Genomic DNA, 15,031 nt, shown 5'->3' with positions numbered 1-15,031 from the left:
ACTGTGAAGTAAACTGACTACCTCGATCAGACACTATTTTCTTAGGGACACCATGCAAGCACACAATCCTTGCCATATACAATTCCGCCAACCGACTTCCGGAATATGTTGTCTTTACTGGAATGAAATGAGCCACTTTGGTAAGTCTGTCGACTATCACCCAAATAGAGTCGTGGCCTGATGATGTTCTGGGTAGACCAGTGATGAAATCCATACCGATTTCCTCCCACTTCCATTCAGGAATCTTCAAAGGCTGCAGCAAACCTGCGGGCTTCTGATGTTCTGCCTTGACTCGCTGACAAACATCACATACTGCTACGTATTCTGCGATTTCACACTTCATACTTGCCCACCAAAATCTTTCCTTGAGATCCTGGTACATCTTGGTACTACCAGGGTGAATGGAGTACAAAGTATCATGAGCTTCCTTCAGGATTGCATCTTTTAAACCTTTGTTGTCTGGGACGCAGATTCTCTCGCCCAACCATACAGTTCCTTGCTCATCTTCCAAGAAACCGATAGCTTTTCCTCTTCTCATATTCTTCTTAATTTCTTGAATATCGGGGTCATTAATTTGAGCTTCTCTAACTTGATCAATTAGAGTAGGCTTTGCTTCTAAGGCTGCAACAAAACCTCTACTAACAATTCCCAAATTTAATCTTTCAAATTCCTTGCATAACTCCAATGGCAACTGTCGTCCTTCCGTAGCATTGCAATAACCTTTCCTGCTAAGAGCATCTGCTACAACATTAGCCTTTCCCGGGTGATAATGAATTCCCATGTCATAATCCTTAATTAATTCCAACCACCTCCGTTGTCTCATGTTCAGATCTGGCTGAGTGAAGATATACTTTAAACTCTTGTGATCGGTGTACACCTCTGTACGAGTACCGAAAAGATAATGACGCCAAATTTTCAATGCATGAACCACTGCAGCCAACTCAAGATCATGAGTAGGGTAGTTCTTCTCATGCGGGCGTAACTGACGAGATGCATAGGCAACCACCTTCCCATCTTGCATCAGAACACAACCTAAGCCAAGCTTAGATGCATCGCAATACACCTGAAAACCCTTCTTTGGATCAGGTAAAATTAAAATAGGAGCTGATGTTAAGCGATTCTTCAGCTCTTGAAAACTCTGCTCACATTCTTCTGACCACTTGTACTTTACATCCTTCTGAAGCAGTCGTGTCATGGGCTTAGCAATCTTGGAGAAATTCTCTATGAACCTCCGGTAATAACCTGCAAGACCCAGGAAACTGCGAATCTCTGAAACTGTCTTTGGTTGTTTCCAGTTGGTTACGGATTCCACATTACTAGGATCAACGGCAACTCCTCCGGCTGATATGACGTGACCAAGGAACTTTACTTCAGACAACCAAAATTCACATTTGCTAAACTTGGCATACAACTGATGTTCTCGCAGCTTCTCTAGTGCAAGACGAAGATGTTCTTCATGCTCTTCTTTTGTTTGGGAGTAGATAAGAATGTCATCAATAAAGACCACCACGAACTCGTCTAGGTATTCCATAAACACCTTATTCATTAAGTTCATGAAGAAAGCGGGGGCATTGGTAAGTCCAAAAGACATAACAGTACATTCGAACAATCCATACCTAGTGGTAAAAGCCGTCTTAGGTATATCCTCTTCTTTAATCCTCAACTGGTGATACCCTGATCGAAGATCTATCTTGGAGAAAACGGTGGCACCTTTAAGCTGATCAAACAAGTCATCAATTCTGGGCAGCGGGTACTTATTCTTGATAGTCACATCATTTAATGCACGATAGTCCACACACATCCTCTGGGTATGATCTTTCTTTTCCACAAAAATAACTGGAGCTCCCCATGGAGATGAACTCGGTCTGATGTATCCCTTTTGAAGCAAATCGTCGACTTGCCTTTTGACTTCTGCCAACTCATTGGCTGCCATTCTGTAAGGTCTCTTATGGATCGGAGTTGTTCCGGGTATCAGATCTATTCTGAATTCAATATCTCTCTTAGGCGGCATACCAGGTAAATCGTCCGGGAACACGTCCGGGTATTCCTGTACTACGAGAATCTCTTCCAAAGCTATTTGGTTCAGACTTGACCTTAAAGACTCAGAGGACAGTGCATGAACTGTTACAACTCGACCATCATTGCTGGTGAGAGTTACTTTTCTGTTGGCACAGTCTATCACACCTTTATACCTGACTAACCAGTCCATCCCTAGGATGACATCAAGATCTTTGGATTCTAACAAGATAAGATTGGCCAGGAATGGCACTTCTTGAATTTCTATTCTGACAGAGGGGCTACGTTGCAAAGAGAGTACTTGATTACTCGGGGTACTAACCATCAAAGGACGTCTAAGATCTTCTACTTCCATCCCATGATTTCCCGCAAAACTCATAGATAAAAATGAATGTGTAGCACCAGAATCAAAAAGCACTGTTGCAGGAACTGAGTTAACAAGGAACGTACCCAAAATTACATCTGGAGCACCTTGAGCTTCTGCAGCAGCAACATGATTGACACGAGCCTTTGGCGTAGGTGCGGTAAAGTTACTCTGGGTAGGGACAACCTTCACGCGTCGGGGCTTCGGACACTTGTCAGAGTAATGTCCTGGTTCACCACAGTTGAAGCATACTCCGGGCTTGCTGCCTTGCTCCTTCTTGGCAGGCTGTTGTTGGGTTGGAGCTGCCACAGGACGTGGAGCTTGATTTCGGATGTTGTTGCCAGCATTGTTGCTGAAGAACTGACGCTGCGGACGAACAACAGACGAAGAACCTCCTTGTGGCATGGACTGGGGTCCTAAAGTAAGACGCGGCCTCTGACTATTCCCTTGTTGTGCCTTGAAGTGAGCAATCCGACGTTTCTTCTGCTCCATGCGGTTGTACTTGTCCTCCTGACGAATAGCCTTATCCACTAACTTCTGGAAATCATGGTAATCCCCAGTCATGAGTGGGTAAGAAAGCTCATCATTAAGTCCTTCCAAGAACCTTTCCTGGCGCTCTTCATCAGTGCGCACATCTTCTGGAGCATAACGAGCCAGACGATTGAACTCGTGCAGATACTCGGTGACCGTGCGAGATCCTTGGGTGAGCGACCTAAATTCTTTCTTCTTGAGAGACACCACTCCCGATGGTATATGCGTCTTCCGAAAAGCAGCGGTGAATTCAAGCCAAGTGATAGGTTCAGCAGTAGTCCTGTTAAGGCGGAAGTGATCCCACCACTCAGAGGCAGGGCCATGCAGTTGGTGTGATGCAAATGAGACCTTCTCCTGATCGGTGCACTGAAGCAAATCCAACTTCTTTTCTATGGCGTGGAGCCAATCACCAGCTTCCACAGGATTAGTGGTGCTAGAGAAAGTGGGCGGCCTCACACGAAGAAATTCTGCTAACTTGTTCTGGGGAGGTGCGTGGTTATTTCCCTGATTCTGCTGGTTCTGGAGTTGCTGCATCATCATGTTCATAAGCTGTGCCTGTTGAGCCAGGACTTGAGCAAGTGTGGGATTCTCTCCATTGTTGTTGTTGTTGTTGTTGTTGGGGCCATTCCCGTTGCTGCGAGTGAGCACCATCTGGCACAGGCAAAAGCACAGGAAGAGAAACCGGGAAAAACTACTTAGGACAGAGAATTAATTTTCCCACTAACTTAACTTTTATTGATCTTAACTGAGTTTCATTATTACAAAACTGAAGACTCTCTCACACCACTAAACTCACCAACTACCTAACACTCGAAAGCAAACAAACGCATGCACTTACATCCCACCACTGATGTAAACCACATGCAGGACCCACACACACAACCAAACTTAAAACAAGCAAACTAACACAACGATCTAGGACAACGGCTTGACAAGGAACTCTAGGTCTTCCGGGCATCGGAGTTGATTGAAGGCTCGTTCGGCTCGTCTTCATCATCTTGAGTGGCTCCCCACTCGACCTTTGAATGGGTGCGCTTCGATTCTTCTCCTTCATCATCACTTATATTGACGACCGGAGGATCTGCTAGGGCTGGGGTAACTTCTTTCTCCACCACACGGACCTTTGGCGCCAATTGGTAGCGAGGGACGAATAGAGCTCTCTTCCTTGCGGTAAGACGAACCCTGGCCTTCTGCGGCGGTGCTTCCCCCTTCAATGCGGCTAGTTCTTTTTCCAAACGATCCACCTTGTCTTCTAGCTTGCAAATCTTTCCACGATTCTGGTCTTCACGATCTTGAGCTGCTAGCACAACCTCCGCGCGGGTCTCATCCATAGCCCACAGCATTTCAACCAAATGCCTTGTGGTAGCATCATTCTCAATCCCCTCAGTCTCAAGGTAGCTGCCACGGTCACTTCCCTGGGGTTGGCGAGGATGGTAGCGATACTCAGTGTCGACCAACTGATCACTGTAGCGATCACGGAGCTCTCCTATGGCTATCCTTGCCACCTCCTGACATGCATGAATATAATTTCCCCCTCCAGCTTCGAACATCACTGATGGGATATCTTCACTATTACTGTTTAAGGTGGCTTTGACTCGACACTTCTCTTCATCCCGATCATGTGGAATCTGGGCATACATAGGGGCAGTCCCAAATCCTATGGCAAAGGACATCATACGCAACTCCTGGACAAATCCTTCAACACCAAACAAGTACTCAGGCTTGTAGCGCGGCATCTAAAGACAAGTAAAAGGAGGGAGTTAAGACATTTGTCCAATTAATAGCACAAGTTTTTGGATTAATTTGAATAAATTTAGAAAATCCAGGGAAAAAGATAAGTAAATAAAGTAAACCCAGCTTGCAAGGTAAGTTGAAACAGGTGGAAACAAGATCACAAATTTTGCACTTTTGAACAACAGGTTTCAAAAGAAATAAAATAAAAGAAAAGTTGTAAAATCAACATGCTAAATTTATTTCATTGCAGCAAGATTAAATAGAACAACGTTGTAAAACTTTTGCTGGCAAATGAGTCATTAGTACAGTAATAGATGTACGGTACTAATAACACAGGAATAATAATAAATAATTTTTTTAAATGAGAACAATTAAAGGAATTATAAACTGCATGTGCCATTTGTTTGGTTTAATTAAAAGAGAAAGAGAGGAGAATAGTTCTATTTTTCCAATATTTTTAGAGGGCTTCTATGGGTAACCATTTGGCATAACCTAGGGTCAAGGAGGCTCTGATACCAACTTGTCACGCCCGGAATTTCTATCCAAAATTCCAAACGCTTACATGTGCGCGAACCCTCGTCCAGGAATCAGCCGAGGCACACAATAACAAATTGATAATAGAGTACAATTATTACTCTAATTAATAAGCGAATAAAAGGTCATTACAGAGGTAGATAGTTCCTCTCAATCAATAAAGATCTAAGCAGCGGAAAATAAGATAAACGGCGCAGACGATTCCACTCCACAGGCAGCTTGACCAGGGCTACACCTAACCCTCCACACCATCAGCATCACTGTAGAACTCCTCCTCTGATGAATGATTGCAAGGTGAGTATATGACATACTCAGCAAGCCACGCAGCAAATATGCAAGTGCACAGGATAACAAAGGATGGCATAATAGGGTTTCATTTGCTCAAACAGCATTTAATAAACATTTCAGAATTTAGTAAAACAATTGAGTAATAATTAAACAATATTATTCCAACGCTATACAACATACCCTGTTGCATAGGCCCAACCATTCTGAACAACCAATCCCGGCTGCACAGTTCTATCTCCAAACCAGGAATATACCATTCCAAACCAGGAGCTAATCAAATTATTACCAGTCATAGTATCTTTTATTATGATGAGAGGTATGAGTCTAATCACGAAAGACATTGTTAAACCCGCCCATAACCGCGGGCACGGCTATTCGAATAGCTTTACTCTGACCAGAGGTGTACCACTGTACCCACAAGACACAGCCCCACGACATGTCACCATGCGCCTTGATACCACCACGGTACCTCAGAAAGGAGCTGTGACAGTACCCCTCGCACAACACAATCCACCACAGCGCACCGTTCCTGGATCATAATCACCCCCTCATAAACAAGGCATGGACTCCCCAGCGACCCCCGTGGGCTTATCTCCGCCACTTCTCAGTCTGGTGCCCCGCAATGAACTATGCTATACAAAAGGTAAAGCCGTTGCCCACGCTGGCTTGTGGTTGGCACGGTTAATGTTTCACAACCGAAACTCGTGAACCGGTCCTTAATTGTCATGAGCACGACCATCAAAACCATGTGCTCACAACCCACCATTAACAGGTTTTAGTAGGCAAATTAATTAATTAACCAATCATGATTAACCATCATGAGTTATCATTAAGCCATCATTGAATAATAAGGAGTCATAAGTTATCCCAATAGTGTGCTAATGTTTCTAAGCATGGCTAAGCAATCACATCTAATATCTAGCTGAACCAATGTATAAAGCTCAACTAGTCAATTTATAAGAACCCAAGGTATCAAGGAATAAAGTAATCAAGAACTAAAGGGCTATAACAAACAATAGGTTAATTCCACCCAATGACATTCGAAAATAAATGCAATAGTTGAATAGAAACAATAGCTTTAAATGGGATCAACATGCTCAAAGGGGTTGTTTGGGATCTGTGTGACTTGCCTTGCTGGCCTTGGAACTCTTCAAATTCTTCTCCTGCGAAAACGGACTCTCCGGAAACGTCGGAATCTAAACAGAAAAGAGCAAAACACCAAAACAGCACATAAACAAGTATGAACAGTACATGTGGATATTTTTAACATGTAGATCTCAATTTTAGAAAAATTTAGGGACTTGAACCAACTAAATCCGAGCTAAGATGAATTAGCTATGAATTTTTAAAGATTAAATCGGATTAAAACACTTATATGGATTTTAATTGAATTATGACGCAATAATGAATTATTTTTGAAAAGGAAAAGAGGATTTATTGCGTCAGCGGCTAGGGTTAGCGGTGGACCGGGTGCACGGCGACGGTTCACGAGAACGGACGGCCGAGATCGATTCATTCAAAACGAACGGCCGAGATCGACCGGTCCACGGCCGGACCACAGCGGACGGCATCGGTGACGTCGGCGATGACGTCACCACCGGCGGCGACCGAACCGCGCGAGCTCGCCGGCGAACGACGGCGTGGCGGCGCGAACGGAGAGCACCTACGGGTAGCGGTCGGCACGGCAAACTCACCGGCGACCAAAGCGACGGCGGACGATGACCGGACGACGTCGGCGACGAGGAAGAAACGGCGGCGACCTCCGGCTTGACGACGGCGACGATGTTCCGGCGGTCGACAGCGACGGCGAAGGGGCTGACGAGGACGACGACGCGACGGCGACCACGACGGCAGCCTTCCCGAGCGACGGCGACGACTGGAGCGACGGCGGCGCACGGCTGGAGCGGCGGCGACGACGGCGGCGCGAGGACTCACGGCGCTAGGGCTCTACGGACGACGAGAGGCGAAGGCGAGGGGGGCGACGGGTAGCGGAGACACCGGGGATCCTTTTATAGGGGCAAGAACACGGCGGCGAAGGCCCACGGCGGCCGGCGACGAGAAGGAAAGTCTAGGGTTCGGAGGAGAGAGACCGATCCGATTCGAGATCGAATCCTCCGCTTTCCAAACGATTTTAGCCGAAGTTCCAAAAGGGAAAAGGTAGAGGAGATCGAGAAGATCATTTCCCCTCTATTGATTTCACCGGAAACGGAAAGGATCGGCCGGATTTGGAAAGAGACGGCGGCGGCGCGGCGCTAGGGTTTCGGGCGGCGGCGGCGCGAGGAAGACGACGAGTCTGACAGGTGGGCCCCACCTGTCAGCGGGCGAACGCGCGCGCGAGCGACGCTGCGGACTGGGCCGACTTGGGCCGAGGAGGAGAGAGAAAAGGTTTTGGGCCGACTTTCGGCCCAAAGCCAAAAGAGACTTTTTAAAAACCTTTTTCCATTTAAATTATTCATGAAATGCAATTCCATTTATTAAAAATACTTCCTTAGCTCAAATAAATCCCAGAAAAATCTAGAAATTATAGAATTAAGCAAAGTATTTAATAAAATTTTATCTAGCCCCATTTTATATTGGAATTTATTATTTAAAATTAGATCTTCTCTTCTAGGCTTTTAAAATCAATTCTAATAATTCCAATTAAACAACAATTTATATATTTGAAATTTTTAGGGTGTGACAATATATATATTACAATATTTTTTTACGTTGTCACTTCAAATACTAGCCATCTAGTTACATTATGGCATAGCAGTGTTCCACTCCCGAAGATCCTTGAATTCGTCACTTGTCGCTAGGGCACCCTCTGGGTCGAAGAAATCTCCTTTCACATGACAGCACTCATGGTGGATGAAGTGGCACAGATCACGCTGGACATCTGTGATGCCTGTATCGTCGAAGCTTGTTCGACGTTCTAATCTTGGCAACTGCATGCATTGAAGATAAATAATATATTAGTATCATAAATATGTGAAGCTGTCTAGTACATAGTATAGAGACTTACATCCTCTGCGTTAGTCCTGTACCTCCCATTAACCATAAGGAATTCGCACGCGTAATACCCACAAAGGACCATTCCTCGCGGTTGCTTGTGACACTTCAGGACATATCGTAGAAAAAATAGTTAAATTTTGCAATTAGTGAAACAATTGGAATACATTAAGTGAGTATTACTGGCCAATAGGTACGTACTAGCAGCTTCTCCCTTGTTCGAGTCTGTTCTCTACCCTTGAACTTGTAGTATTAGTACACACTGTACGGATGTCGTACCGTTTCACATTAAGAAGGATATTTATTTATAATACATTCATATAAAAATGCAAGAGTCATAATCACTTACTACTCTAAGATTGTTAGAAATTCTTTGTATAACTGGTGTCTGTAATCGAGAGGGTCCAAGACTACCACGATGAGTAAACAAATATAATGATCGCTACATATGAACAACAGCATAGTTAGTTAGTACCAGCTAAAATAAGATATATGTGTAGAAGATAAATGTACCGGACTTACTTAAAATTATAAGTCCTTCTTGTATCAATTTACTGTGTGATAGTAATCAATTTCTCCTTGTGCAAGCCCTTCTTGTATTCAGCTATCTCTTTTGGAGTCTTGCTCTTCAGCGGGTTTGACCTTGGTGCTAGCCTCACGGTATGCTATGTTTGACAGATCCGAGTTGGATCCAAGAAGCCGATAGGTTCCTTTTTCTTCTTAGCATCCATGTATTATATCCTACAGAAGAAGTTTGTTAGTAATAATCACATGGGTTTGTATTGTACATATTTTTCATATAATTAATTAAAACTCATACTCACATACACCAAACACCGACATAGTTGACGTCCATCTTATCCCGATGATATATGGCGTGGAGATCGAAGGTCGGCGGCGTGCGGACGATGACGATCGGCGACGGCGGAGGATGATGGTCAGAGAGTGAAGGTCGCAGGCTGGCGGCGGCAGAGGACGGCGGAGGCGTGCGGTGGCGAAAAAATTCGGCAGCCCGACGGCGCCAAAATTTCTAGGGTTCCCGCTTGGACTTAGAAATTTTGGCGCCATGGGCTTGCCCTTATATAGGGCAACGATCTTCGCAGGCGGGCGGTCCGTCTGCGAAGAGGATCTTCGCAAGTGGGCCGTCCGCCTGCGAAGATCGTTTTTACTATCTTCGCAGGCGGACGGTCCGCCTGCGAAGATGTAGGCGCCTGCCTGCGAAGATTGGTACAGAGTTGAATATATTTATTAGAAAATATACAAACCTTAATATTATTACAAAATATACAAACCTTAGTATTATTACTTTTCAAATGTAAATCTTACTTAAATGTTTGAAACATTAATATTACTAATTTAAATTTTTTAACAAGTTTTCAAACAATGGTAAGTGCACATAAAAAATTGCTACTAAATTTTTAAACCTCTTTTAAGAAAAACTTTTAAAATATAAAAAACTGTAAATGTTATCCTACAAATGGTAATTGCGCATAAAAATTAGTACAAACTAAGATGGAAAACGTTGAGTACAAATGAGTGCTGGATGGTAGTGAGTTAGGCCTCGTGAGCATTTTCTGCAGAAGTTCTAACAGACTGTCGAAACTGGTATCAGACCATCCATATCTCGCCTTTAACCTCATAAGTTCAAGAACTGACCGTAGTGTTGTGAACTCACTGTCACAGCCATTCGACTCATCGTACAAAACTTCCTTAACTGCCTTCTGTAAAGCTTCAAAGTTATTTAAACCTCTAGCCGACCCCATCAACACCTCGGGTTCTGCATGACGTAACATTTTCTCTAGATCAATTTTGTCCTCAACAGAAACATCGTCATGCACCATGTCTTCAACTTGTGTCGGAACTACATTTTCAGGCCCGTCCACTTGTTCTTCGCCATGACATGTCCATATTTCGTATTTGTCCATAAATCCACAAGTTACTAAGTGCTCCTTCACTTTAAAAGCATTGTCGACGTCCCAGACTATTTCATTCTTACAGCCAGCACATGGACAAATTATCTTCCTCATATTGTTCTTCTCAGCCGTGTGCCTTCACAATACCAATAAATTTAGACACTTCATTTCTATATGGAGACAAAAACATCGGCCAATGATACATCCATTCCCGACTTTCCATATCTCTAAAAAAAAGAACATAACATATTTGCACAATTAATACCAAATTTGTAGAGTTTATTGAAAAAACATATCGCTATTCAAAACTAACTAAAGGTTAATTGTAAATTAATAAAAAAACAATGTTTATTTCAATTTTTTTACACAGACATGCCAAATTAGTATATTAGGAAAATCTAACAAAATCATATCATCGGTATATAACAAACTAATATAATTATTTTTTGATTGCACCAATAAATACACATTAAAAATTTTATTCTCTCTATATATATGACAAGATCTAGATCTAGATCTAGAACTAGGAGGTGGATGTGATAGCAAAATTAAAAAAAATGAGAATTTATGTTACCACATTAAACCACTACAACAAGAGGCATCAAGTATTACACATACATCTAGCATCAACATATCAAAAGAAAGTAAATTAAAATACATGGAGCTTTTCCTTCACAATTTTGCATGCATAAATACATCAAAAATTGAGTTCTAAAAGCTTAAAAAAAATGCATACCTAGGGTGAAAATGAGTAGATCTAAGCACCGTAGAAAAATCCCCCAAAGATTTGAAGTTCAAAACCTCCCCGCTATATTTAAGACACTTTAGGAGAGAGAAACTTCAGGGAGAATGAATAGGGCTCGAGGAGGAAGAAGACTATATACGGCCATCTTTGCAGGCAGGCCATATAAGCGACGCCTGTGAAGATCGATCTTCGCAGGCGGCAGACGACGTGCGGCAGACGACGTGCGCCTGCGAAGATCGATCATCGCAGGCGTCGCTTATATGGTCCGCCTGGAAAGATCGATCTTTGCAGGCGGACCGCCCCCTCTACCCTGGGTATCGTATTCGCCGGCGGGCTTTTGGCTCCGAAGACAACACCCGCCTGCGAAAATGGAACCTCTACAACGCCGAAAATGTGTTTTCTAGTAGTGGTAGTGGGTCTTAATTTTATAGAAAGATAGGATGAGGAAAGCAAATCAGGACGACAGAGAATACTTCACGTACTCACATCAATGTGTGTGTGCACAATTATATAACGGTGTGTTCTCATGTCGGAGTTGGGCGCACTAACACAGTAAGCCCTCACACATTTTGAGCACACATCATATCCAGAACTTACTAAACCATTTTGACCAGGATCGAGAAAGTGCAAGTGACGGCTGGCACCTAGTTGTGGTGATCAATGGCGTCAAGCAGCGGCGAGCGACATTCTGGGTCGCCCATGGAGGCAAATGCTCCTGCAGTGCCGCCCATGGACGCCAAACTGATGGTGGCCACAGGCCGTGGCGACTGCCAGCAGCTGAAGGATGTTGTGAACAAGGAGGATGCTGGGATGATGGTGGTGGTGATGGCGTCAAGCAACACCAGGCCGTCGGTTTCCGCGGCAGCAAGTCCTCCGGTGGCTATGCATCCGCTGCTGCACGCATCAGCTTCCTCTGGGGATTGGAAGGGGCTTACTTTTCTTCTCAACCGGGAAGAATCACAAGCAGATCCAACTAACAAGCCTAGTCAAGAATTTCTCAAGTCCCTACAAGCCTGCACCTCCGGCGGCAACTGCACCAACGGAAGGTTGCCGACTCCGCCGCAAGCTTCTAATGACATAGAAGAAGGTGCAAACATGCCATTGTTGTTGTCTCCCGAGTCGCTTCTGGAGGGTGTCACCATCGAGGGAGACACTGCGCTCCATGTGGTGGCCACACATGGGGATGGCCACAACTTCTTGAAATGTGTTGACACAATCTGTGCCAAGGGCAAACACCTCATGTTTAAGCAAAACAATAAGGGTGATACACCCTTGCATTGTGCTGCCAGGGCTGGGAATCACGAAATGGTCGATAAGCTTATTGGTCTAGCTATTGGACCTAGTAGAAGGGAGGAAAGTGTTGACAAGATTGAGAATGACCTCCATAGAAGTGAAAATCTTTCTACGGAGACACCCTTGAACGATGTTGGCCGTATGGGAGTGGAATATCTCAGAATGGAAAATGACAGTAAGGAAACGGCCTTGCACGAGGCAATTCGCATTGGTCATAGTCCTCTAGTAAAGAAGCTATTGGCATATGACTCAGAATTGGCTAGATTTCCGCAAGAAGGCACATCACCATTATATCTATCTATCTTGCTGGAGCAATTTGACATAGCACAGACATTATATGATCAGAGTAAACAACATATTCTCTCATATTCTGGACCAACCGGACAAAATGCATTGCATGTTGCAGTTCTCCGAAGCACAGGTAATCAGTAAGTTTTAGATACCCTTCTACTTGTTTACTTGACTCTTCTGACAATGACACAACCTCTCACTACTGCGCCACCCGCACGCAAAAATCACGATTTTCGCAGACGCGTCGTTGCGTGCGGGCCATTCATCTGCACGCGAAATTTTTTTTGACCGCACGGAAAAACACATCCGTAGTAGTGTCTAGTGAACATGTTTTCTTGTTATTTTATAAACTATTATTGTAAAAATTATTAAAACTATTACATATGAATGACTATTTTCATGAAAAATGTACTGATATAACTTTTACATCTTAAAGCCTGCTACTTTTACAACTATCAATTATTTAGAAATTTGAGCAACAAGCAGCTGGTCCCCATGACACCGCCGTCCTTGTGCCTTCCCGCCTCGTCCGCACGTGCGGGGGACGCGGTCGTCGCCCACCTCCCCCACTTCCCATGCAAGCCAATGCCAAGCCGAGCGGCCCGAGCCGACGTCGCTGCCTTCCCCTCCCACTTCAAATATGCTCATCCCGGGCACGATTCCAGCCTCCCAAGGATATAAGGTCCACGTGCTCTCCTCCACCATTTTCCCCAACTCCCCGAGCTCGTCATGCCCTCTATCGCGTCCTCCTTGCTGCTCCCTCTCGCCACCGTCTTCCAGCTAGGCGCCTCCGCTGCTAGAGCCGCTGCCTCGCTGTTCCACTTGCACCGCTGGCAGAGCTATCCCAGTCACCGCTCTGCTCCCCTAATCTGCCACTGTAACCACGCCTCCACCTCGAGCCCAAGCTCCGCCGCACAACGCTGATCTCCGGCCCTGCGCTGCTGATACCCTAGGTACCGCCACGCTAGGCCACCACCATAGATGGCTTCGCCGCTCCACCCTACACCCAGACCGCCGCTTTGCCCCTCCAATCAACCACCGAGGCATCATCTTTACTAGCAACCCGAGCTGCCGCCGCCATTGCCACCATCCCAGGCGTCGTTTGCTACCATTTCCGATCACCACAAGCAGCACTGCCGCTTCCATCACGTTCACCGCATTGAGGAGCTCCTCGGCCGCCCCTTCTTCATCTCCAACTGTCACCGGAAACCTTGTCCACCATGTGAGGTGAGGACGGAGAGAAAAAATGGGGAGAAAAAGGGGAATAAGAAATTTTGCCATGTCATCGTCCAGATGACATGCCACGTAGACAAGACCATGGTTAAACAAGACTTTGGACCGGGATGATACATTAAACCAAGTTTAGGGATCTCGATACGCGTTTTGTTAATTCGTGGACATCAGTGAAACCTCGTTACAAGTTTAAGGACCGCTAGTGTAATGTACTCTTTCGTGTAATAAACTCCAAATCTGTGGTTCTGCCATGTATGGCAGGAAATTCGCGATTTTGTGAACTTATCTTTCTTTCTTGTTTCATCGAGCATGTACTAACAGAAAGTTCTGGTTTACAGAAATGACCAAAGTGCTACTGGAGTGGAACAAGAACCTTACAATGCAAGGGGACAAAAATGGAAGTACTCCTCTTCACTTCGCCTCGTCTCGTACCATTTTAAGCAACCATGGAGTTTACCGTCACCCTTGTATCAGCTGCTTTCGTGTTCCATTTCCACGTTTTAAAGTGCTGACAGAAGTACTCGAAGATAACGGAGCTCCACTTTATCAGCCAGACAACGTTGGGATGTTCCCCATACACGTCGCTGCTGCGGTTGGTGAGAAACAGACCATCAAACTTTTTGTTAAAAGGTATCCCAGTAGTGCTGGCCTGCGTGATAAACAAGGAAGAACATTTCTTCATGTTGCTGTTGAGAAAAAGAAAGAGAATGTAGTCCGTTATGCTTGCGGAAATCGGTCTCTAGCATGGATTTTGAATATGCAAGACAACAATGGGAACACTGCACTGCATCTGGCTGTCGAGGCTAAGAATCATTCAATGTTCTGTTCTCTATTTCAAAATCGACAAGTACAGTTAAATCTAGTAAATGTGAAAGGACAAACTGCTCGAGATATTTCCGTCAATAAAATCCCTGCAATACTGCATTATAATCAGGTAATATACGCTAGAACATTCTTAGCCTTTAAGTTGTAAGTTGTAAGTTGGAATTTTTCACCAATTTATTTTTCTTCTCTTTCAGGGCACTGCAAATAACATTTTCTATGCACTAACACTAACCGGTGCTATGAATGGCACTTGCCGCTGGGATCACTTTTTAA

The 15,031-nt window shown here is 44.6% G+C and overlaps 1 protein-coding gene across 1 annotated transcript; it reads left to right on the top strand.

The window, feature by feature from the left end:
- The first annotated feature begins 11,815 nt into the window (after positions 1-11,815).
- On the top strand, positions 11,816-14,437 carry LOC127783693 (uncharacterized). The gene is given in 3 exon segments (XM_052310887.1): positions 11,816-12,830; positions 14,272-14,376; positions 14,379-14,437. Coding segments are annotated over 3 exon segments (1,179 nt in total).
- Positions 14,438-15,031: the final 594 nt, after the last annotated feature.

This window comes from Oryza glaberrima, chromosome 9, assembly GCF_000147395.1.
Source record: "Oryza glaberrima chromosome 9, OglaRS2, whole genome shotgun sequence".
Classification (NCBI taxonomy): domain Eukaryota; kingdom Viridiplantae; phylum Streptophyta; class Magnoliopsida; order Poales; family Poaceae; genus Oryza; species Oryza glaberrima.
This window is presented reverse-complemented; position numbering and strand designations above follow the sequence as displayed.